The sequence below is a fragment of the Pecten maximus genome, chromosome 9, assembly GCF_902652985.1.
Source record: "Pecten maximus chromosome 9, xPecMax1.1, whole genome shotgun sequence".
Classification (NCBI taxonomy): domain Eukaryota; kingdom Metazoa; phylum Mollusca; class Bivalvia; order Pectinida; family Pectinidae; genus Pecten; species Pecten maximus.
In genome coordinates this window covers 20,812,123-20,837,044 of record NC_047023.1, presented here as the reverse complement: position 1 = coordinate 20,837,044, position 24,922 = coordinate 20,812,123, and the positions used below count along the sequence as shown (strand labels likewise).

The 24,922-nt window shown below is 36.0% G+C and overlaps 1 protein-coding gene across 1 annotated transcript in view; it reads right to left on the bottom strand.

The window, feature by feature from the left end:
- Positions 1–24,922, bottom strand: part of LOC117334499 (sodium/calcium exchanger 1-like) — a 185,966-nt gene that overhangs the window by 31,205 nt on the left and 129,839 nt on the right. Inside the window, exons 6-9 of the mRNA XM_033894155.1 lie at positions 17,435–17,541; positions 11,232–11,267; positions 6,387–6,485; positions 2,333–2,446 (exon numbers count right to left, since the gene is read on the bottom strand). Of these exons, the coding sequence (XP_033750046.1) occupies positions 2,333–2,446; positions 6,387–6,485; positions 11,232–11,267; positions 17,435–17,541 (356 nt within the window). The remainder of the gene's footprint in view (positions 1–2,332; positions 2,447–6,386; positions 6,486–11,231; positions 11,268–17,434; positions 17,542–24,922) is intronic.

Sequence of the window (24,922 nt, the reverse complement as noted above, 5' to 3'; positions counted from 1 at the left end):
GGGTATTATATTGCTTGATTACCTACTTGAACACACTGACATATCAAGACTGATAACTGTGACACAAAGACTGACTTGTGAAGTATTTATGTATGTGTTGTGAGGCGCTCAACTGATCTAGAGATTACGCCCATACAACTTCATCTTACCTGGGTCCCCACGATTCTTAGGCTACCATACAAAACCATTGGACCTTAAGGTCAACTTAACGTTTGTGCAGAGCTCTGCTTACGTAAAACTTATCTCTTAACAATAATAGGTCTTTTGCATGACCAATTAATGAAATAGGATTTATATACATGAGGATTATTTCATTTTTAAATTCCAGAACTTAAAACACAAAATGTATTTGCAATAGAAATGCATGCATACTAACACAAGCACATAACATTTTTGATGCTGCCCTTGTTCAAATCTTCCTGTAATGGTAAACTAAATATGTACCCTGGTTAGTTAATATTCTCCATTAATTGTTACATTACACCTTCAGATAAGTTATCTTGTCAATAATTTAGTCAGTTATTTTGTGTCTTTCAAAATGTATCTTCATAGTTTTTAAGTTTTAATGACTATTTTATGTAAATACAACTGACGAATGATAAATTAATGTATCCGACTACAGATCTTTATTAAATACGTCATGCTCAGTTCGTGAAGGTCAAAATCTCTTTTTAGTGTCTGGATGATATATTTGTGGCGTTATTTGATAGTATCTAATGGTCACAATACCCTACAAACTTCAAACACAAATTAGGACCTGTCATAAATCATTGCACTAGCTACAAAGATAGGACATTATTGGAGGCATGAGAAACATTGCTTCAACAAGCAGCTGCAAATAAATTGAAAATTATTAAAACATTACATAAGTTTTAAACAAAGCCGCTTTTGTTATACAGAATATATAGAAAAACAGTAAATGCTGTAGACAGAAATAAACTGTACAATTTCACAATCACAATATACTGTATACAATTTATTCATGTATGCAGCACATGCAAGTTACTCTGCAGCTAACATGCAACAATAACAACAAATATTGTACAGTATTTGTTCTTAGATATTTTCACACATCTTAAAGTGTTTACTGGATTCATGCTTGACTAGGAATTTGTATGTTCATTATGAATGGATAACAGAAATTGTGACAGAAATTACCAATTTTTTGAAAACCTTTTTATTCATTTGAAACACATTCATGCGAGTGGTCTGATCTCCGTTTCTTGAAATAAACATAAATAATCCATGAAAATATGCATGAAACTTATTGATTATCTACATGACTCACCAAATGTTAATCATTGTATATTCAGGTAATGTACATATGTAATACTGTGTCAGACAGTCGATAAATTTGTGGTGTTGCCAACAGTGTCAACATTTTCAATTTTGTCTCTTCAGTATGAAGCCTTCAAGTCATCAGACAACAGCAATTTCCTGATATTTCTTTAATTATACATTGTGAAATACTAATACTAGCTCATACATTTATCTCATCTTCATTATGCGTCTGCAGACTTGCTTACAGTACTAAATGAAAATATATTATGTATTTCTTTCATCAAGTATCAAAAGTTCATAAGGAAATTTTGTCACATTCACAAGCGCGCAGAACAACGCTTTTTAAGCCACAAAATCTTTATTTCATTTGTGTGTGATCTAAGTCATTGTTAAATAAGATTCTTATTTCTTAAAGAAAAATAATTGTCTTAACTGACTTTTGTTGGTAAGTGAAATCTCAGATAAAGAAATATCTTTTTTTTTAGGTTTTTATAGGTTTTTAAATTCCCAGCAATTTTTAGAGGGATGCCAGGTTTGAGACCTTGTGTTTTGTCCATCTTCCATCTTTCACTCGTTCCTTTTCATTTTATCATGAAGAACTGCAAAATATTCTGTTCCTAATATGACTGCTGTAGTTCCAAAGACCTAGTCTGATTTTAAAGATGGATGATACCGAGGGTGGGCACCATAAACTATAATCCCTGATGTAGGGATGGAAGCCTGAAAGCTTAGGATAGAGATCCTGTTGATTGATTGACTGTATTGTTTGTTCTTTAATGGAACATTGTGAACATACAATTGCAGTTCCAAGGCCAAATTACATCAGGACAGACCATGTGACAAGATCTTCACAAGTGATCATGTGACAAGCAAGGCTGATCATGTGACAATTAAATATTTCAAACTGACGATGTGGTAAAAGATTTAAGGTTTTAACTGATTTTTGTGATATTTTCTGTTTATGAAGAAAAAGGTATACAGTCTACACAACAAACTCCCAAGAGAATGTGACAGATGTAGAAGTGTCATGTGACTACACAGGTGACTGTACCTGGTGAATTGAGTATTATTAAATGACCCACTGTTGGTGAGGGCCAGCGGTTGGTCCAACCTTGTTTCCTGGTTTGTAGAGGAATGGTCAAGAATGGTCACAGTCTGGTTAGGCCTGCCAATACACATACACAAACACACAGTGTACAATGGGTTATAGTCATTAGGTCAAATGAAAGCTCAATTGATTTCTTAAAACTTTTGTCTTAACTGTTATTGTTAAAAAATTTCAATTGAAACTTATAATTTTTGGTAAATAACAAATTTTCTCCTTTTATATTGAAAATATCATTAGACAGTGTGAACTTCTAAACAATGGTTTACAACATGCTTAGATAAGTCTCACACAGCTAATTTCAATAGCATGCAATATTATATGTTTTGTCAGACAAAAGAGGTTTCATTTGACCATTTTACAAATACATGCAATGTTAGTTATAAACAGCACAGGACAGGTAGACATTAGTATAATAATAGAGGTAAGCACCCCACAGGAAATCTGCATACTTCAACATTCCATTCACTGTATGCCCATGCATCAATATTAACTTCATAATTCCTACTGGATTTTGGGCTGTCGAAAAGCTAATTGTTCGACTCCAGAACTAATTAGGTTATGACAAGGCATATGGTATGAGCTGTGATGAAATTTCAGTGATAAATAAAGTTGGCAAAATTTGACACTGGCGATATTTTTTAGACAGGAAATTATTTAACCTACAGCATATTATCACATAAATGCATCTTAAGAAATTCATTTCAGGGAAGTATATAATCCTGAGTCGCCATCACTGAGACAGAGTTAATCAAGCATTTGCTGGCACCAAGGCTACCGTTCCTGATGTGTTAGAAATGATGAGCAGACAGTGAAATTCACATTGTTACATCTGTGATGGAGGTTTCCATGTAGGGTGCACATCAATGCTGCACATAGGACAGCAGTTAAAGTGGATCATATAAAACATAAGGTGCCTTTATAACAAACGATTAAACATTAAACAGATGAGGATTACATATTTAGTACAATGTAGATATGTTTGTGACACTGAGTTCATGACAATGTATTGTTACATACAATAAAACATCTAGGTTCTTGAAAATGAAATTACAATTACATTAAATCATCAAACAAAAAACATTTCATTTCCACAGGGAATGTTCCTCATTACTTTTTATTTCCGCAGAAAGATATTTACAAGCAGTCAATGTTAGCTGATAACATTTTGGAAATATTGTTAACAGTATTGAATTGATAATTCAAGTGTCAACAAACTCAGTACCTTTGAGATAGGAAAATTTAAATATTTGACATTACTTCACCATCAATTGAAATAGGAAAATTCCATGAATTGGATAAGGATTTAGCAGAAGAGGTTTGAAATACTGACAAAAACCTTTATCAACATACAATAACTGTCTCTCGTCAAAAGTTGTACAGGCATAAAAATACAAATAAAGAATGAAAAGGTTAATGCTTTTGGTTAGTCAAGAAAATACAGTTTTTTTTACAAGCAAAAAAGCACAACACCACCAGCGATTTTGACTATAGTAATTACCAAACATAAATTTAGGTTTAGTAGTGAATAATGAACACTTTTGTACAATATAGTTATTGGTTGCAGTGACCAATTTTTGTTCATAGCAGGTCAAGTTCAGTGAAATTTTTAGTCACAATCACTGGAAGGCTCGGCACACTGAGTCATAATCGCTAAAAGGTTTGTGTGGAGGTGTAAACTAAAATCACAATCACAAAAAAGTTTGTGTACTATTGCAACATGTGTACGCTAAGTCACAATCACTAAAAGGTTTGTGTACACTGAGTCACAATCACTAAAATGTTTGTGTACACTGAGTCACAATCAATAAAAGGTTTGTACCACACAAAGTACTACACAAAGTCACATTCTCAAAAGGTTTGTGTACATTTGCACACTAAAATCAGAGTCAATAAAAGATTGGTGTTTTCCAAGTCAGAATTGACAAGATGTTAAAATATTCTGCATTAAAATCAACTAAATGTTGGCATACAGCAGAGTCGCCAAAAGGTTTGTAAACAATAGATATGAAACAAAGAGTGCAGCAGACAACAAGGCTCTAGAGATTTGCTTACTGACAAAACTAAATCAGCATCATAAGAAATGCAATGTACCAAGTGGTGGTATCATTATTTGGGGGAAAGACTTGACCGATTCCTACCATTTGCTTCAATTCAGTGAATTGTAATCGTTGATGAAACCGTGAGTACTTTTTACACATTCGCAGATGATATCATACAAACTCTTTCTCACAAAGTATTGAGACTGTTATATATGATTATATAGAGGTTACACAACGAGTGGTTGTTGGATATGGAATTTATTTCACACGAGTAAGTTTTTTTTAAAAAGTTACAAAAGACACATAAATAAATTCCATATCCAACAATTTGGAGTCATGTGACCTGTTTCTACCACAATAATATTGGCTTGAATCAAAGGGAAACGTGGCCAAGTATAATTTCGCGTATGCAAATAAAGTGTAGCGGTGACGTCCGGGACTCGGTGATGTGACGTCATTAGATTATTGATGACGTCAATAACAATTGCAGCTTGGGTCAAAGTTCACCGTGTTAGCCAATCAAAATGCGTACAGAGTTTATACCACGTGTGGTATAAACAGATCGTTAATCAACAGCTGTAATGATTAACTGATGGTCTGAGAGTTGAATAACACAGGGTATTGTGGTAGAAAATGGTATTATAAACATGCTCCAACTTAGTGTACTTATTTATGTAGGATCTACAGAAGACAAGATAATCAAAACAATGTAGCATCTGTGATCTCCGAAACTTCTCTGATCAAGATTATTTTGGTGTTTGATTATGAATTAATGCTTAAGACCAAAATTGGTAAACAAAAGTCCTAAATATTAAACAGTAATTGCAAAAGTAAACAAGATAAGAAACTACTACATGTATATTATATACAATTATATTTTTCAATTTAGCTCATGCATCAAGTCATTAACTCCTAAATCAAAAAAAATATCTACAATAATAAAAATGATTATCAATATATCAGCATGTCGATCTGCTTATAGCATGCATCACTAGACTGCTAACCAGCACCATTATCAAGCAATACAGAGTACAAAAAGTAAGATTATGGAGGGAAAGTCAAGCAATTACTGGTGGTATGTATAAGTTATTATAATCCAGTACATGCAATATAGGAGCATGTCACAGTCAGGGGAGGTAATCGTGCAGTGGTACAGGAGACTAATCACTGTCGTGAGCTACACCAACCAAGTGCTTCCCCATCAATCTATAGCTATTCCTTAAAGCTTTTAACTGTGCCACCTGTAGAGATTCAATCAGCCGTTATTTAATTCCACTGTATTTGACTTGCTAGGTTGTTTTTTTTAATTAGCAGCAAACATGACTTCTATATTTCAATATTAATAACATCAACTTTCTGTTCATTCTGCGTAAAGGTTTCCACAATATAAGTCAAAATTATCAAGAAGTTTGGCATAAACTATTTTCTAATATATATCTGCTGTTACTACAAAGTCATATCTTTTAACCTGTTTATGATCTGACATGGCTAACTCCCCTCCACCTTACAATAAACTATGGCTTGCAAAAAGGAGAGAATAGCCATCCACAAAGGTGCCAATACTAGATTGCCGTTAATCTGCTCCTATATTTACGTAGTTAAAAAATCAATTTTAATTTCACATTTAATTAATAACATGTTTTAATTTTTACCCAATGATATCAACATATCCCTTGCCCTCATTCTTTTCCTCAAGCCTTATAAATACCCTCTGTTTCTAACTTTCCTGAAGTCTCACAGGAGCCCTATATGTTCCTGTCTTTGTAGTTATCAATTTATATATATCCTGTGTCCCTCTCCCTGATCTGCACTAGTCTACTGGTGATGGCACCCATGCCCACATCTCCATTCCCTATGAAGAACTTGGTTGTGTAAGCCTCAGTCAGTATCTATAGCAGGCAGTGTGGACTCTGTCAGGATAACATTGCCTATAGTTATTGAATGGCGGCATCTTTTACCTTTCATTGTCAAAATGGACAGATATATTGGTAGACGTCTTGACGGAGTCTGATTCCGGTGTCAAACAAACTTCACCGTTGACATGTCTCCCATCAGGACTGAGCAAAAACAATAACTTTTACTTAATCCTTCATTATTCTAATAGTTATTCTCCATGTTTGATGACTGAAGAGCTTGGATTGTAGATATTCCTTACATTTGATCAATCATTGCTGTTCCAACAACCCCATCTTTAATGTTCTCCCTATACACCTGTATGTCTGGACCAATTGGCTGTTTGGTTTCACTCCCTCTTCTTACTTTTCTTGGTACAAACGTACTTGTGTACTCAAATACTTAACCTACCTGTCTGGGAGAAGAAGACATCTCCAATTCTGAATAAATAATTCAATGATTCTATAGATTCATTTCCAGAGTCCAACATCAGTTATTAAATTTTCAGGACCCCAAAACCTTGTAGGTCAACTAGTCATCAAGAACAGCAATGATGGTCAAATGAAATCACAGTGGCATATAATTCGGTAGACTTTGAGTTAAATAAGCTTTAACTAGATGTTATTAAAACTTAATGCAGCAATGCGGCACAAACCGTTGTTTACATTCAAGGTTGATAACATTAGGTTGAATTTTAAACATCAAAACAATCAACATTAGGTAAAAGAAAGAGAATGGAAACAACATGCCAACAAAAATATTTCAATGTTACAGAAAATATAGTTAACATTACCAATCTGCAGAGGGTAATAGGTAGTGAAACGTAGCTTATTAATGAAAAGTTATTATGGTAGAAAGAAATGGTTTATTGAGAGCCTGTTGGTTAACCTTACCTTGGCAGGTAATTGATCATCAGACAGAATTGTTAACCCCAGACTAATAGATTGTGACGAACTGGCACCAGAACACAGTATAAATTACGATAATGCACTGATGAGAGAATCAACAGGTAAAAGACATTCAATATTAAACAATGAAAATGCATACTGCGCTGCAAGTTTGGCAATTATTCCTGGCATAAAAACATGCATGGGTCAATATATGTAGTGAGTAGCCTGTAGTCACAAGACAACTTAACAGCAGCTTCGGCTTGCATGTCTTAAGCCATATTGGCAGTATATGTGATGGTAATGTGTTGAGGAACATGGGGACCTAAGAGAGCATCAGTTTTATTAGATATTTCTCCATTACATCGTCTACTTACAGAACCTCATCACTCCAGCCGTTCAGGTACTCACCATACATTCAATCTGCATTGTGGACCCTCTTAGTGTCTGTTACTAAAATGTCAGGCTCACTCTAGGGTATGACTATTGCCCAAGAGTAATCGTCTGTAACAACTAGAAAGGCACCTAACACTATAAGAAGCCTGGGTCATTTGATTTGATACTAATGTACAATTGTATTTGTATATTGATCACTGTGACCCGGCCGTAGACCATAGTCCAATATCTCCTATCTCCGTGTCAAACCAATACATCTGTCTGAATGTCAGAGCCACAGAAAGTAATCTGGTCACTTTGATTTTTTAATTATTCAATTCAATGATGACTCATAGAACGTAAAGAGTATCAAAATGCCATACAGAAAGTGTCGACATGACTTCCTCGTCTGGCATATCTCAAGACAGCTATCACGCAAAACAAATATGAGTAAATTAACACTATAGCAAAAATGGTCATCAATATATAGGTGAAATTATCCTCATCTCTTTTTGAAGTTTGTGACTGGAGATCTGACTCCCAGAATCTTATCTGTGTGATGTGTGTTTGAAGTTATTGTAACAGACTGGTACATATCAATTCCCTTGACAATCTACATGGTAACTTTGAACATGATGGTAACCTCCCATCATTACTATCAGAGCTGTATGGGTCGGAGATTGCTGTCAGGTTTAGAAGTGATGAGATATTACCGGAATCAATATAGATCATGGATCCCAAAACAGCAATTCTGATGGCTGTTCTAATTTCTGTCCTCCCAATTATAGGCTGGATAGCTAGAGGATGTCTGGTCTCTGAATCTCCTAATGTGTGTAAAGCCAGCACCAAAAGGCCAATCTGACTGAGACAAGTTAACATCAATTGGCATACCACACCTATATAATAGATGGTAGGTCTACTCTACGGATGTTGAAGGGTCATGTAACTTACTGAATAACAAATAACAGAACTGGAACCTTCCTATTACCAGGAATAAAAGGGAAAAAATGGAATTGCTGGCAAAATGTGAAAGGAAGTCAATTTATCAGATGTACTCTATACTGTAACTCTTGTATTCATTATTATTTTTTTCAATAACATAATAATTTTTTTAAAGGGGCATTCCTTTGTTTGGACATCAGAAACAAGCACAATTTCTATTGATGAAATCTATGTCCGAACGATGATTAAATGAGTGTTTGTATCTACATGTAATGAAATTAACATCGAAATGTACAAGAAAAATGTGTATCGTATACAAATGCCATATGTCTTTGCGGTAATAATAGTGATACTTCAGGTCAAATTAAGAATTTTCAGTACTTAATACTTGAAGAACTTTGGTTTATCTTGAGAGTATAACTGCCTTATTAATGTAAAGAACAGAACATTTACTACTTGGAAAAAAATACCTTTTCCAGTAAGTTAAATGTTGATGACCTAATCTTTATTCAAGTGAAGGAATGACCCTTTAAGAAATTATAGCAGTAGCAGGACTAATCATGTACAGTTCAATGACAGTTTGTCTAATGTATGTGGCTTATTGATATTGCAATTTTGCAGACTGATTATAATAGTGACAATGAAAAATCCTGTCAAATTTGTCAATGCTATTTAACAAGTGCTCATTAAAATCTTAAGCAATAAGGATGGATGCAGTTTTTTTTTTCCCAGAACATTCTAAAAAACTAAAATCTCAAAATGCTATCAGTTACCAATAAATAATGTGCTTTCCTTCTTTCGTAACAAGAAATGTTAATTGATGCATGTTGCAGGTGTGTACCCGTACTTGGCTAGGGGGCCTGATAATTATAGTGCATAATGTGTTGTTAGAGGAAAGGGTTATGGGTAAGTTTAGTACACTATAATGATTGATACACACAAATATGCCAACATCATCAGATATTTCCAGCCTTTGGTTTTCTCTCTAGTTTAATGATTTGTATCATCATTAAAATCACACATCAACACTGACAACAGTTGGTTATTTACACTGACTCTCATGAGATATTTAAGAAGGCTGCATGATCTAAGGGAACTCTGAAACTTTGTCAGTAATGTTCACTTTATATAGTGACAACTGCAGAATGCTTCAGCAGGGATCCCTCAATGGACACTAAACAAGAGCAATGGGCAACTTTAATTCAAAACATGTCAACAAGGCAACATACCAGTTATAAATGAAGGGAACCTGGTACCTACAGGATCAGAAACAAAGGGTGAGCAACTGGTGACTGCTGATGCAAGTTTCCTACAGGATCAGAAATTCGCTACAGGACCATCGCTGACGCAAAGGGAAAGCAGTTTGACCACTTAGAGAGCATGTTTTGTCAGCATACTTGGGGACAGTTTTGAAAGGAAACATTTGTTACTGTGGTAAGGGAGGGCATCACTCAGGTGACAATAGTCTGTGGTAACAAAGAGACAAAATTCTAAAACTGGGCAAAGTTTGTTTCTGTATGTAATGAGATAACCCTAAGCAATTTTTGTCTTTTTTAAGTACCAACAGGGCAAGATTGGATGATATCATGATGTACTTATGACTGTCATTGTTTATGATAACCAGACAATACGTAATAACAAGACAATACCTGAAGGAATGTGGTCACCATCAGACAACTTTTTTCGTTGGGGTAACAGACAACTTGGACAAAATACTTTGTTGTAACAAAATACATCTTCAGAAAGATTTTCCAATAACTTTGAGGAAACAAAGAACACCAACAGTACCAGGAACATTTTGTTGTTTTATGCACTGAATTGATATAAACATACACCAAATACTACCAGTGTGAAGGACGCTGTTCTATTAAAAGTTTTTCAGAACCATTGTTGTAGTGTTCTCAGTTGTCTACACAGGTGTAACATTTGGTAATTGATCTGAGGAGGATATGGTCACGGAAGTCCACATTACAGTCGCCAAACAGTGGATTACTACCTTAATCTTAACAGTGGTACCAAAGGTCTATACCCGATAGGGTTGAAAACTGAATCAGACAGCTAGCTCATCAATAGATTATATCAATTTATTTAAAACACAGCGTCGAAAAAAAATATTCACGTTATATTTTTAAATCAAATCAGGACACTATTCAGACACAATATTTAAGTATTCAGTTATGTGATTAAAAGATTAAGAATTGGTAACATAAAATAGTCATGATATTGAAGTAGACATATATATATATATAAATAGAGAAGGAATAAAAGAACACAATATGGGTGAGGAAGTCATCAAAGTGAAGCAAGAAGTACAAAAAACAACAACAATGATCAGGAGATAATTTGGTCAATAATGTATGGATAGTAATTAATTAATTTTTTTTTTTTTTTTTTTGAGAATTTTCTGGAATTTCTTTATCAGCTGATAATATTTTTCTTAATTTTAATTGGTGAGAAATTTTCAATAGTGAGATTTCTTTCTGGACAAAAACCTGAGTATCTGTTTTATTTCCTGATTAGAAATGCCATGGCCATGGCCAGTAAGGCATGTCCATTAGAGGTGGGAGGTGTGTCAGTTAGAGAATACATCAGAAAGGGTGAGATTCAGTACAACACTCAAGTGTACCACGATGGACACACAAAGATGGAGAACACATCGAGTTTACTACAGGAAACTTCACTAGTAAGCTTAGTGAAGGCACTTACCTTTTTTTACCCCTAAAACTACTCAAGCTCACTAAACTGAAAACAAGTGTAAAAGCACTATGTGAGTGAGCAAGGCCTTCAGAACAACCTGTCACTACCCCTACACTCTAGTGAGTTAATGCTGGAGACCAATTCACTTCACAGTGTGGAGGCAGAAGGTCAAAGCCAATACATGCATCAATTAATCTAGAGCTGACCACTTCTACACATTACACAGAATCTGAAGGTGGGACTTGACTTTTTTAAAGTTCTTAGTATTGTGGTGACACATTTAATATCTGTTCAGTAAAAATAAGTTCTGGTGGAACACAGAGGTGTAGATTCAAAATGCAACGATGAAAACATCATCCTTTAATATTTTCAATCAATATATTTACATTAATAATGTAAAAACAGTCAGCAGGTGAGATCTAAATTATGTACAACAGCTAAAAAACCATGAGTCACTCTAATATTCTAATAAGTGTAATGTAAGTATATCTATGTAGAATCCACTACACTGTATGATGTGATGGGGTGCCTTTTTAGGGCATGTATGGTATATACCCAAACTGTATGGAGTAGACTGTTGTAATGTGTGACATCCTGTAACCTACACACTGAATGAAAATAAAGTGTGATCATCGTAATGTGTAACATTATGTACAAGACACAAGCAGGTGAGAGGGAAGAAAATAATCCACCTCCCTACTTTCGCCTCTTCTTTTGACCTCAGTTTCATCCTTGAAATGTAAAATCAATTTCATATGTTTGAAACATTTAGGCCACGCTCCACAAACAAATTAACCATCTCCTTGCTTTTATGCCTTTGCTAACCATCAGTTCTTCATGAACTGAAACATAACTGTCATATAATTCAATATTTCTGACTTTTATAGACAGTTAATCAAATGACTACTTGACTCTGGAAATGTCAGGCAGGTAAATACACCAGGATCTGATTGGCAAACGAGGTTGTTCACCTTTCTAATTATAAATTATTTCAGATGAGCAACACAAGCACAAATTCTACCCCAATGTTTTAAGGAAGAAGAGCTGCCAGATTTTTCAATAAAGCTGTTAGGTATTTTCTCATAAATGCATACCTAATAACATGCTGTGCCCCAAAATGCAATTGTAATGCTTAGGAATAAATACAGAAATCCTGTAATAGTTTATCACCAACACCTATCCTGTGTTACCCTGTTAGTAAATAGTATTTTATTTATATTCCTCCTCCACTCACATTTCCTCCTTACTAAGGTAGATGTACAAATGTTTCCTTAAGTCCTTGCCTAAGACTGAAATCCTATTGGCAGCTATAGATCAAGGTCAACAGCTGTGTAAGTGATGAAACAAATGTCTAACTCCAAATTGATATCAAAAGTTTATATTTAACTGAATATGTTTTTCGTTAATACTTTTTAGCTTATTTGATGTTGGTTGATTTTTCATGTAAAACACAATTTCATTCTTTCAGCTAGGTTACAATATAGGTACAGTATCATATTTCCCTTTGAGAGTTCATAGTTTTGTATATCTCTAATGTCCAGACATTGTATCTGCCATGCCCAGACACTGAATGGCCAGTCCCTTTAATACTCTGAATGTACCATGTCCAGACACTGAATGGCCAGTCCCTTTAATACTCCATATCTACCGTGTCCAGACATCACTCTACAGTAAATGTCTCTCTGACACTTTAATGCTCCCAACATGTTTGGAAACAACACAAATATAAGACCTTTGAACCTTTGTTTATGTGGCAGCAGTGCTAGAGCTTTATAGCTCCTGAACTTTGGTGAATCTGTAATCTACTGCACCTAATGCTTCCCCTGCCTCTCAGCCTTGAAAAGCTATACAGAATGTTTTTTTCTGTATACCAACTTTTCCCGACTCTATTGAATTAACACAAGCTTCTAGTTTTGCCTATTACCCGCCAGCTGAGAACTAGCAAGGGACTTTTACTTTAGCTTTCTATTAGTTAAATAAGAGAATACTTTGCTCTTTTTGAAATGTAATTTCCTTAGACTTATACCTAACCAACAGTATCTGTCACTATGTGCCCTTCAGCCTTATTGTATTAGCTGTATTTTTTTCCACTTCAGTAACTCCAAAAATCAGGGTCAGATGATGATGAGGGATTGGAAGAACATCTCCTGGATAAACATTTTACAGTGTGCAATAAAAGTATTTCAAAAACCTAGACCAAAGAGGGAGAACATCTGTAGACAATTGAAGCATTTATCCCACTCTAGGTTTTATAATACATGTACCAGCTGCCTCTGTAACATGTCCTTTTTATTTGAAAATCGACCCCTTTATTGAGTTACAAAAACTGACAGTCTTATTGCCTTTGACGTTACTTTTTTCGAATACTATAATGCAGGTATGTGATGAAAGAACTCATATACATTTTTTAACAAACCTGTTTTTCAATTATAAATCTTAAAGAGTTTTTTCTAAATTGCATGATTCTAACTGAGGAAGAAGTTGTAATGACAGAGATGATAATTTGTCTATCAATAACTAGATTAAATTGACACTATTTCACTATACATATGTTAGAATCCCTTATTTGACTACATGTGTGTTATTGATTCTACCCCTTTCTGGCTACAAGTGTGTTGTACATGTATGAGGATGGAGGCTACGGTGATTGGAGGGGAAACCTTATGGTCAGTTCTGTCCATCAAACATCATCAATCATATTCTACATGTTGACATGGACGGATTCCTGAGGTACACCCACTTAATCCACCTTGTCAGACAGGTCTATCTGCGTTGCTGACAAGAGGATTGCAGACTAATTATTCAGACCTTGTGGATGCCATGATCAATATAATTACCTAGACTGGGTGCAGGTCAGTCCAAAGTATCACCTACGGTCAAATTGAAGGTCACTCAGTCATTTAAAAGTGTCATTCATAGGTCAGTTCAAATTATCATTACTGATCAGGTTTGAGGTCACTACTAGTATTTCAAAATGTACACTCAACGGTCCATTTAATGTATCAAATTACATATTAACAAGTTTAAGGTCAATTGGTTCAATTAACTGCTAGCATTGCACAATCATTTTTGGTTTGTTCAATGTCATTGCTCAAAAGTGAGTGTTCAATGTCACTGTTCACAATGTAGAATATTCAATGTTTAGAAGTGAGGGTATAAGTCAGTGGTTACAATTAAGTCAGAACGTTCAATGCTACTGCTCTCAAATATACATCTCTGCTCACATGTCATGGTGTTGAATGCCACTGCTCACAAATCAGGGTGTTCAATGATGCTAAGGGGTTTCAATACAACACTAATTTCCATTTGACTAAGGGGTTTCAATACAACACTAATTTACATTTGACTAAGGCTACATTTAACGTTATAAACTGCATAGAACCAAATTGCATGTTAAATTATAAAATGAACACCTTAGAGGTTACACCTTCACTACTGGTCATATCTAGCTAACAACCAGCTAGCTGTTGTGTCTACCTTAAAGTGGTTATAGGTAAATAATCTTACACTGGTCTCTAATACAATTGATTATTCTAAATCCCACAAGCCATATTATCTACATCTAATAACTTTACCTGATTATCGCAATTGTTATTGTCTGTCACAGTCTATAACAGAGTGTGATATTTAAGTTTGTCACAGTCTATAACAAAGTGCAGTAATTAAGTCTGTCACAGTCTATAGCAGAGGGAAATATTTAAGTCTGTCACAGTCTATAGCAGAGGGAAATATTTAAGTTTGTCAGTCTATAGCAGAGGGAAATATTTAAGTCTGTCACAGTCTATAGCAGAGGGAGATATTTAAGTCTGTCACAGTCTATAGCAGAGGGAAATATTTAAGTCTGTCACAGTCTATAGCAGAGGGAAATATTTAAGTCTGTCACAGTCTATAACAAAGTGCAATATTTAAGTTTGTCACAGTCTATAACAGAGGGAAATATTTAAGTTTGTCACAGTCTATAACAGAGGGAAATATTTAAGTTTGTCACAGTCTATAGCAAAGTGCAATATTTAAGTTTGTCACAGTCTATAGCAGAGGGAAATATTTAAGTTTGTCACAGTCTATAGCAGAGGGAAATATTTAAGTTTGTCACAGTCTATAGCAAAGTGCAATATTTAAGTTTGTCACAGTCTATAGCAGAGGGAAATATTTAAGTCTGTCACAGTCTATAGCAGAGGGAAATATTTAAGTTTGCCAGTCTATAGCAAAGTGCAATATTTAAGTTTGTCACAGTCTATAGCAGAGGGCAATATTTAAGTTTGTCACAGTCTATAGCAGAGGGCAACATTGAAGTTTGTCAAAGTCTATAGCAAAGTGCAATATTTAAGTTTGTCACAGTCTATAGCAGAGGGCAATATTTAAGTTTGTCACAGTCTATAACAGAGGGAATATTTAAGTCTGTCACAGTCTATAGCAGAGGGAAATATTTAAGTCTGTCACAGTCTATAGCAAAGTGCAATATTTAAGTCTGTCACAGTCTATAGCAGAGGGCAACATTTAAGTTTGTCACAGTCTATAATAAAGTACAGTAATTAAGTCTGTCACAGTCTATAGCAGAGGGAAATATTTAAGTCTGTCACAGTCTATAGCAGAGGGAAATATTTAAGTCTGTCACAGTCTATAGCAGAGGGAAATATTTAAGTCTGTCACAGTCTATAGCAGAGGGCAATATTTAAGTTTGTCACAGTCTATAACAGAGTGCAATATTTAAGTTTGTCACAGTCTATAGCAGAGGGAAATATTTAAGTTTGTCACAGTCTAATAGCAGAGTGCAATATTTAAGTTTGTGAGTCTATAGCAAAGTGCAACATTTAAGTTTGTCACAGCCTATAGCAGAGTGCAATATTTAAGTTTGTCACAGTCTATAGCAGAGGTCAATATTTAAGTTTGTCAAAGTCTATAACAAAGTGCAATATTTAAGTCTGTCACAGTCTATAGCAAAGTACAATTTTGAAGTTTGTCACAGCCTATAGCAGAGTGCAGTTTTCAAGTTTGTTTCAAATTCTGCAGTGTATATTATTTGGTTAGTCATTAAATATTTTGCATGCTATGGAGATGGACGGAGTGCTACATCGTCCTGATCTAGACATGGGATGGCCAATCAGTGATACTTGAATTCTAGGTGACCTTATCATCCCAATCCTAACTACTGCCAGGAAATCTGACCTGTGTCACGGTTACATATTACTTCTACTAGTCCTAGCTGTCACATCAGGAGAGACACTATTGAAAAGCAATAGATTTTTATATAATAAGATGTATTATAATGAAGTGTGTTGGGAGGTTTGATGGATGTTCCTAAGTGAACTTTTACAACTACATCAATATATCACATCTCTACACTAAACAAGCCAGGGTTCCACAAACTAACATCTTGTGCAATCTAACATTTAAAGAAATGGCATTTTATAAATCGAAACTTCTTGGTGTTTAATTTTCATTAATTTTCAAAAGATTTAACAAATAAAATTTTCTACTGTTTTGTTTCAAATACAGCTATATTGCTGCTGATAGCCAAACAATCTGCTAGTCCGAATAAAGGACAACAACCTATTTATGAATCCGACAAACCTAAACATGTTGTTTACTCCAAAATACACGGAGTCATATATATTTACTACACAGAGTCATATATACATACTACACGGAGTCATATATATACGCAGAGAGAATTCTATCGTACATAAAAAGATTTCAGTGCCACTAAAGAACAGCAATAAACAGAGCAGAGTCAGAAGTGAAGAGGGCAACAGGGACGGGAAAGGAAAGAAGGCTTTCCTTTGGGAGACAGTAATTCTATCAGAACTGTACTGCCACTCTTCTGGAATATGATTGCCTAAGGCTGCATGCCATTTCCAGCATATGACTAGCTGCAAATAGCAGACATCAGACAGGCTCTCTGTAATACTCATCAATGAATAATCTTAGCTAATACCAATAGAATCTTTACAGTCAGTTTTTACAAATTAAAAGTCAAAGACTAAAATGAAATACAGTAATATATATAATGAGGAAATAAACACGTTATAGAAATACCTTCACAGGCCTGATAATTTGTTATAACATAGAAAAATAATTAACTTGAAACCCATGCTGTTTAAAATAATGTGTTTATCGCCCACTGTACCAAGAGTACCCTTGTTTTGAGCCCGTCTGACCCAGAGTAAAGTCTCCCTGTTTAGAGACGGATGTTAGTGAGAATAGTGGTGTACCTGAGGCGTTGCTGTCTCTCCGCCTCCAGGACGTGGAGTTCCTTGCCAGGAATAGCGTGGCCTGTTAGAGATCCCTTCCTTGCCTGATGGGTCATGATTCTCACATTCTGTAACACAGACACAAACAGTCAGATACAAGGTGAAACCTAATTGTTTTATCTGTAAACAAACAAACAAGCCTCAACACTTCAAAAACATTAAAAACTGCATCAGAGTATATGTCAATATTGCGCTCTGATCTTAAAACACTGAAAGCATTAAATGCTGAGGGTAGCTATAGGTCAGATTCCAAGCATTGTGGCATATAATTCTGGTTGATTACAGGTTTTAATTGTCCTTTGGGATGTGGCCTTTCATAATCTTTTTGAACTGCAAATTTTGGTAATTTAGCTTAAATATTGGATAATTTCATTTGGGAATAGGGCCAAGCATTGGCTCCAAAAAGCCCTCAGAAAAAAGCTCTGGATCAATACATCTGCATCTTGTCGTGATGATTGTGATGAGAATATCTAAAATGTGTTGTCCCCGATGATACATTTATTTTGTGTATCAGACTGATCAGAAAAATAAGAAAACAATATGGTTATTCTGAAATACAATGTTTTATCAATGAACTTCTTTATAGCACTGAGAGCAGATCTTGTACAGATTCTATTACAGGGTGCGAGTCTGTAGAAAGCAGTAAAGTGTCTTTCCATTTTACACAGTTGTAGCTGTAATCTGGATTAAACCAAGAAAGATCAGTAGTCGACAGAAGAGGTTTTGGCACATGAAAATAACTAGATACCAGGAGTCTTAGAAACATAAAAGATCTGACAGTTTAGAAGTGCAAAGAAAGTAGTTATTTCTGAGACAAAGGTCAATTCTTACATACTTCAGTGTCTGTTCCCCATCAATTGTCTTGATGTGGAAGTCTTACGTAGTGACCAAGAAAAAACTGCCAAACCGACATGGGATTTCTGATACATGGGTTACCAATAATGAAGCCTGAATGTAATTGATATAGCCCTTAATTTTGTAAGTATCTATATCTTGAATATTTGAAAATGTTCCAAGGAACATCTAGGTTCAGTGGTAAGCTCCCCTACGAATCTCAACAATGGGAGTATCACTATGGAGCTATGTACTCAACCTTGGCCTACTGAGAAAGCCATTTGAACCTTGCAACAAGTACTGATATGTATCTGGCTATCAGCATTCACCATACATTCTTATCACCATAACAATGTGTTCAAGAAGAAATGACCTGCACAAACAAAAGATTCTAAGATGTTGACATGAACCTTGTACAAAGATGCCATTCAAAAATACAGTAAATATTTTTATTTTCTATTTATTATTGTGACATTAGAGGCCTAGATCTTCAGTACTGACGTCATAAGCATAAATTTGACACTATCAGGTTTCTAAGTTAAGAAGCAGCTGAAAGGGATAGTATAAAACATGGGCTATATATATGTTGACTCCATTGGCCTATGGCCTCTACACAGGTAAATGTTTCAACAGAGTAAAAGATAGTGGTGTTCCACTACCCATCCAAAGTGGATTCAGCTATTTTTGGTATACATTAAATGAAACGATTTTGGGTAACATCATTTGATCTGGGTATTACTGCAGTGTCTGTGTATAGCTATCTGCCTTTACGCTTGGAATGAAGACAGAAACATTTTATTACTTTAATCCCTGAGCACTCTAAGTTCACTTTTTGTCAATCTGATTTTGATACAAATAATGTAGTTTTCAGTGACTCAGATTTTCAACATGCACTTATCCTGTCAACACAATCTGTCAATCAGAGCTTCAACAAAAACTTTGTGCTTTATGTAACTTGAATTTTCAATACAAATTCTTAATATCCTGTTTTCTGTAATTCGGCTTGAGCTTGAGCAAATATTGGATAGCCTGTTCCCTGTCACTAAACTGGATGGATTCAAATAGTTATCAAATTGGAAAAATGAAGTAAGAGGTTTTTATGGCCGACATTGTATTTTCAGTGGTAGAGGTTTGGTTTCTATAGATCTGGCGGCCCACTGAGATAAACAAACAACACAAGGATCCCAGAGCTGCAGGTTGATAAAGACCACAGGGAAGGTTTATGGTCAACATGATGATCTAATTTGGAAATATTCTATTTCCTTGTGTGATATGAGGTCAGATATGTTTGATACTTGTTGAATTGTTGTCACCAGCCTAACTGTCAATTGAGATTGTGACTTAACCCGGATTTGACCTAGACTTGTTTGACGGATTTGACCTAAATTTGTATGACGGATTTGACCTAGATTTGTATGTCTATAAAGCAGGGGATGCTTACTCTTCAGGAGCACCTGGTCCTATTCCCCTCCGTACATTTTCAGGAGTCTCCATTCAAATTGATATCTGACCCCTTTAATCTGTGTGAATTTTGAGTTTGAAATATGATTTCAATTTTATGTAGGTATTCTTTTTGTTTTCGTATAGATCAACAACAGATGATTGGGCATTGCCAGTTAATGAATCTTTTGGTTTCCTGTCAACCAAATAATAACTTTTTGAACCCTAATCCATCTGAATAATGTATTTATTCCCCTTTCCCATTTTTTTAGTTTCAGGTTCTTTTACTTTCAAACGACATTTCAAACCGAACATCTGCCTCCAACAAGAGTACAGTAGCCCCACCTGTGTTACTTGTCTGCACTTCACAAGAGTGCAAAGGATAATTTGAAAATTTAAGAAGGGAGAAAAAAATGAAAATATTGTTTGTCTTCAAAAGTGGTTATTATCAATCTAAACAGGACAAAAGAGCAATTGAATACTAGAATTACACAGCTTTAGTTCATTTTTACTTCATTATGTTAACTGACATTTGTTATTATCTAATTATAGGTCTATATATCAAGTGACTGTTGAAGTGTCTGATGATGTACGATTGTTTTAAGTCTTCAAAACTTGATGAGATTTGGATTGTAGGAAATATTTAAACCCTATAGCTGTTGTACTGGAAGGAGCCTACCCATTGTACAGTGTATGCCTTCAACTTATGATTGCTATGTAGACAGGGTCTTAAAGATAACTTTTATCTCGAGAAATATCCTTGCAGAATTTAGGAATTATCTGTATTTCATTAAATGATGTGTATATTGGAGAAGAGAATGAGCTACTTGTTTTTTTTCTGTATGGGGTTTTATGTCCACACAACAAAATATGAAGACTGGTGTCCACAGAAATGGTTCAAGAGATGGTTCAGAAGATTTGTAGTGCCATCTGACCAAAATGTCACAGGCAGTACAGGTTAGGTAATATACACACTATAGGATATCTGTATTCACTGGTTTTGTTTACAAAATTAAGTGTTGAATTTATATATGCAAATTTGAAAAAAAACAAGAGGCCCATGGGCCTTAACGGTCACCTGATTTTTGAAATATTTCAGTAAATTTGAATGAAAGAATGAATTTCAAAACAAATAAAACAAATGATAGTCAAAAATGTGATTTCCCTATAACTATAGTAAAGTTTATCCCCTCCCATGGGCAAACGCGAGACCCCAGGGCTAGGAAATTCACAATTATGGTAAAGCACCTTAAGACCCTTCGATCTGTGAAGAGTATTTAATTCTACCTTATTTGGGTTGTAAGAAGAAGATTTTTGAAATTTTAGTTAATTTGACCCTTTTTGGCCCGTCCATCAGCCCCTGGGGGTCAGTCAGGGCTAACATGTACATCAAACTGTCATCCCAAGCTGATAACGTTAACAAAGTTAGAATGAATTCCAATAAAAATCCAACAAATAATAGTCAAAAATGTGATTTCCCTATATAAACTATAGTAAAGTTTCCCCCCCTACCCAGGGGTAAACGTGAGACCCCAGGGTCATGAAATTCACAATTTTGGTTAAGCACCATAAGACCCCTTCATCTATGAAGAGTATTTGATTCTAACATATCTGAGAGTAGAGAAGAAGATTTTTGAAATTTCAGTCAATTTGACCCTTTTTGGCCCCGCTCCTTTAGCCCCTGGGGGTCAACCAGGGCCAACATGTACATAACATCAAACTGTCATCCCATGCTGATAATTTGAACCAAGTTAGAATAAATTCCAATAGAAATCCAACAAATAATAGTCAAAAATGTGATTTCCCTATATAAACTATAGTAAAGTTTACCCCCTACCCAGGGGCAAACGTGAGACCCCAGGGTCATGAAATTCACAATTTTGGTAACGTACCTTAAGACCCTTCCATCTATGAAGAGTATTTGATTCTAACATATCTGAGAGTAGAGAAGAAGATTTTTGAAATTTCAGTCAATTTGACCCTTTTTGGCCCCGCCCACCAGCCCCTGGGGGTCAACCAGGGCCAACATGTACATACCATCAAACTGTCATCCCATGCTGATAATTTGAACCAAGTTAGAATGAATTCCAATAGATATCCAACAAATAATAGTCAAAAATGTGATTTCCCTATATAAACTATAGTAAAGTTTACCCCCTCCCCAGGGGCAAACGTGAGACCCCAGGGTCATGAAATTCACAATTTTGGTAAAGCACCTTAAGACCCTTCCATCTATGAAAAGTATTTGATTCTACCATATCTGAGAGTAGAGAAGAAGATTTTTGAAATTTTAGTCAATTTGACCCTTTTTGGCCCCGCCCCTCAGGCCCCTGGGGGGTGGGGACCATATAATTCACAATTTTGTTTCACCCTCAGCCATGGAAGCTTCCTGTAAAATTTCACTGAATTTAGTTCAGCAGTTTTTAAGAAGAAGTTGAAAATGTAAATTGTTTACGACGCACGACGCCGGACAAAAGGCGATTGCAATAGGTCAACTGAGACTTCGTCTCAGGTGACCTAAAAATTTGATGTTAATATGTACAACACACAATCTACATATTGACTTAAGCATGTGAGGCTAAACAGGCAGTCAAAGTATGGCAATACTAAATGTGGACTATAATAATGTCACATCAGCAGTGCCTTGTTGGACGACCTTTACACATGCAATGTCATTTTATAGATGGATTTATCAAACAATAGATACTTGTCATTCATTATTCTAAATTAATTCTCCTGCTGTACTCAGCGCCCCTGAAAACATCAAAAGATGATTTATTTTTTGTCAATTTAAAAACAGGAAAAAGTAACTTTCTTTAAAATATTCCTGTACAATGATCAGTATCTCATAGCACTACAATGTAGCCATACAATTGTTGTATCCCTACTGGTGTTGGGGTGAGAGACAGTATCAGAGCTGTGTGAAGTAGTACTGTTTTACCTATACAACTGTTGTATCCCTACTGGTGTTGAGGTGAGAGATAGTGTTGTATCCCTACTGGTGTTGGGGTGAGAGACAGTATCAGAGCTGTGTGAGGTAGTACTGTTTTACCCATACAACTGTTGTATCCCTACTGGTGTTGAGGTGAGAGATAGTGTTGTATCCCTACTGGTGTTGGGGTGAGAGATAGTGTTGTATCCCTACTGGTGTTGGGGTGAGAGACAGTATCAGAGCTGTGTGAGGTAGTACTGTTTTACCCATACAACTGTTGTATCCCTACAGGTGTTGGAGTGAGAGATAGTGTTGTATCCCTACTGGTGTTGGAGTGAGAGATCGTATAATAGGCTGTGTGAAGTAGTACAGTTTTACCCATACAACTGTTGTATCCCTAATAGTGTTGGGGTGAGAGATAGTGCTGTGTCCCTACTGGCGTTGGGGTGATAGACAGTATCAAAGCTGTGTGAGGTAGTACTGTTTTACCCATACAACTGTTCTATCCCTACTGGTGTTGGGGTGAGAGATAGTGTTGTATCCCTACTGGTATTGGGGTGAGAGATAGTGTTGTATCCCTACTGGTGTTGGGGTGAGAGACAGTATCAGAGCTGTGTGAGGTAGTACTGTTTTACCCATACAACTGTTGTATCCCTACTGGTGCTGGGGTGAGAGACAGTATCAGACCTGTGTGAGGTAGTACTGTTTTACCCATACATCTGTTGTATCCCTACTGGTGTTGGGGTGAGAGATAGTGTTGTATCCCTACTGGTGTTGGGGTGAGAGACAGTATCAGAGCTGTGTGAGGTAGTACTGTTTTACCTATACAACTGTTGTATCCCTACTGGTGTTGGGGTGAGAGACAGTATCAGAGCTGTGTGAGGTAGTACTGTTTTACCCATACAACTGTTGTATCCCTACTGGTGTTGGGATGAGAGACAGTATCAGAGCTGTGCGAGGTAGTACTGTTTTACCCATACAACTGTTGTATCCCTACAGGTGTTGGGGTTAGAGATAGTGTTGTATCCCTACTGGTGTTGGGGTGAGAGATAGTATAATAGGCTGTGTGAGGTAGTACTGTTTTACCCATACAACTGTTGTATCCCTACTGGTGTTGGGGTGAGAGATAGTGTTGTATCCCTACTGGTGTTGGGGTGAGAGACAGTATCAGAGCTGTGTGAGGTAGTACTGTTTTACCCATACAACTGTTGTATCCCTACTGGTGTTGAGGTGAGAGATAGTGTTGTATCCCTACTGGTGTTGGGGTGAGAGATAGTATAATAGGCTGTGTGAGGTAGTACTGTTTTACCCATACAACTGTTGTATCCCTACTGGTGTTGGGGTGAGAGACAGTATCAGAGCTGTGTGAGGTAGTACTGTTTTACCCATACAACTGTTGTATCCCTACTGGTGTTGAGGTGAGAGATAGTGTTGTATCCCTACTGGTGTTGGGGTGAGAGATAGTATAATAGGCTGTGTGAGGTAGTACTGTTTTACCCATACAACTGTTGTATCCCTACTGGTGTTGGGGTGAGAGACAGTGTTGCATCCCTACTGGTGTTGGGGTGAGAGATAGTGTTGTATCCCTACTGGTGTTGGGGTGAGAGACAGTATCAGAGCTGTGTGAGGTAGTACTGTTTTACCCATACAACTGTTGTATCCCTACTGGTGTTGGGGTGAGAGATAGTGTTGTATCCCTACTGGTGTTGGGATGAGAGACAGTATCAGAGCTGTGTGAGGTAGTACTGTTTAAACCCATACAACTGTTGTATCCCTACTGGTGTTGGGGTGAGAGATAGTGTTGTATCCCTACTGGTGTTGGGATGAGAGACAGTATCAGAGCTGTGTGAGGTAGTACTGTTTAAACCCATACAACTGTTGTATCCCTACTGGTGTTGGGGTGAGAGATAGTGTTGTATTTCTACTGGTGTTGGGGTGAGAGACAGTATCAGAGCTGTGTGAGGTAGTACTGTTTTACCAATCTTATAGTAATCATTCATAATACCGTTGTAGTAGCTGGACTGATGTTGCCGACATATCCCTTATAATTGTTTCAGCTTGAAAAAGTTCCAGTTTTTGTGAAATTAGGTAAAGAGAGTTGCAGATGCACCAGGCCTCCTGGGATATGATGGGGTTAGTATGATGTAAACGGCACATATCTAATCATAGCTATATATACTTTGTAAATCCATAGGGCACACAACTAACTCACAAGGCTGCAAAAAGCATTAATTTTAACACAG